This window comes from Nematolebias whitei, chromosome 24, assembly GCF_014905685.2.
Source record: "Nematolebias whitei isolate Nwh7 chromosome 24, NemWhi1, whole genome shotgun sequence".
In the NCBI taxonomy this organism is placed as follows: Eukaryota; Metazoa; Chordata; class Actinopteri; order Cyprinodontiformes; family Rivulidae; genus Nematolebias; species Nematolebias whitei.
In genome coordinates, this window is record NC_056521.1 from 843,454 (window position 1) to 844,976 (window position 1,523).

The following is a 1,523-nucleotide window of genomic DNA, read 5'->3' on the forward strand; positions in this document are numbered from 1 at the left end:
AAATCAACTTGATACTAGCTGAAAGTAGCAGAAATGCACTAAAAAAAGTAGCCGAATGAAAAAAGCTAAAATCAACTTGATACTAGCTGAAAGTAGCAGAAATGCACTAAAAAAGTAGCCGAATGAAAAAGCTGAAATCAACTTGATACTAGCTGAAAGTAGCAGAAATGCATTAAAAAAGTAGCCGAATGAAAAAGCTGAAATCAACTTGATACTAGCTGAAAGTAGCAGAAATGCACTAAAAAAGTAGCCGAATGAAAAAGCTGAAATCAACTTGATACTAGCTGAAAGTAGCAGAAATGCACTAAAAAAGTAGCTGAATGAAAAAGCTGAAATCAACTTGATACTAGCTGAAAGTAGCAGAAATGTAATAAAAAAGTAGCCGAATGAAAAAAGCTAAAATCAACTTAGTATAAAAGTTACAAAAAAAGCGTATGAGCTGAAGATGTTGGAACATGAAAGACTAAAATAGCACAAAGTATGCAGAGGTAGCTAGAATGAAAAAAACCTGTAAAACCGCGTGTTAGCATTTGTCAAAAGACTCACCGTGCACATCATTAATCATAAAGAGGCTTTCCCATTTCAAGCCTCATGAATCTGATCCAGCTTATTCATAAAAACTTTCAGTCGTGTCAGAATCCAACGGTGGGGATTTTAGCTCGGCTGTCAGAGAAAGTGAGCCGAGATCCCCAGCTCAAGCTGGACTTGGTTCTGAAACAGAGGTAATAACTCTACGAGTACCTGCTCCTGAGCCCGGCTGAGCATGCACATGGCGCTGATGTCATAGGGGTTCTCAGCCAATCGCCTCTGAGCTTTGATCCTCTCAGTCACAGCTTGAGAAATATCCACGGGCTGAAGGAAAACAGAGGTCAAAGGTCAACGTGTTTCTTTAGGCTGATAAAAAACATTCCAGTCTACGTGTTTACTGCACACGTCCAGTTAAGAGAAGGAGGGACTTGTCCCACATCAAACACCTTAATACCGATGTGGCTATTCTGCAGGGGACTCGCATCAGGAGTTCTGATAATGGCCGTCTCCTGTCACGTTGGAAGGGACGGCATTTCAATTCCCTGTTTCAGGTTAGACCCAATCCTAGACTGCTCATGTGTAAAAGGTGAGCTTATAACCAAATCTGCTCGAGTCATTCAAGCTTTGTTGTCTGAATATGGGCGTACTCTACATCCTAACAGGAGACAGTACTTCTCACATGGTCAAGGATTCAAGGTTTTTAACTGTCATACACAGGGTCCGTGTTAAATCCAACATAAGTACTAAAATGTAAAAGAAATACAGTAATAAGATCTCATAGGCCGAACAGCAGCACGAACATGAGTCTGTGTGAGCAGATGAGCACGAATGAACACAGCAACATGAAACAGATCAGCAGCAACATGAAACGGATCAGCAGCAACATGAAACAGATCAGCAGCAACATGAAACGGATCAGCAGCAACATGAAACAGATCAGCAGCAACATGAAACAGATCAGCAGCAACATGAAACAGATCAGCAGCAACATGAAA

At 40.9% G+C, this 1,523-nt stretch overlaps 1 protein-coding gene across 3 annotated transcripts in view; it reads right to left on the reverse strand.

Moving 5' to 3' along the window:
• LOC119429169 (protein SON) overlaps nt 1-1,523 on the reverse strand; it is a 60,943-nt gene that overhangs the window by 33,255 nt on the left and 26,165 nt on the right. For all 3 annotated transcript variants that reach the window (XM_037696850.1, XM_037696849.1, XM_037696848.1), the window contains one exon: nt 742-852. In XM_037696850.1, the coding sequence (XP_037552778.1) occupies nt 742-852 (111 nt within the window). The remainder of the gene's footprint in view (nt 1-741; nt 853-1,523) is intronic.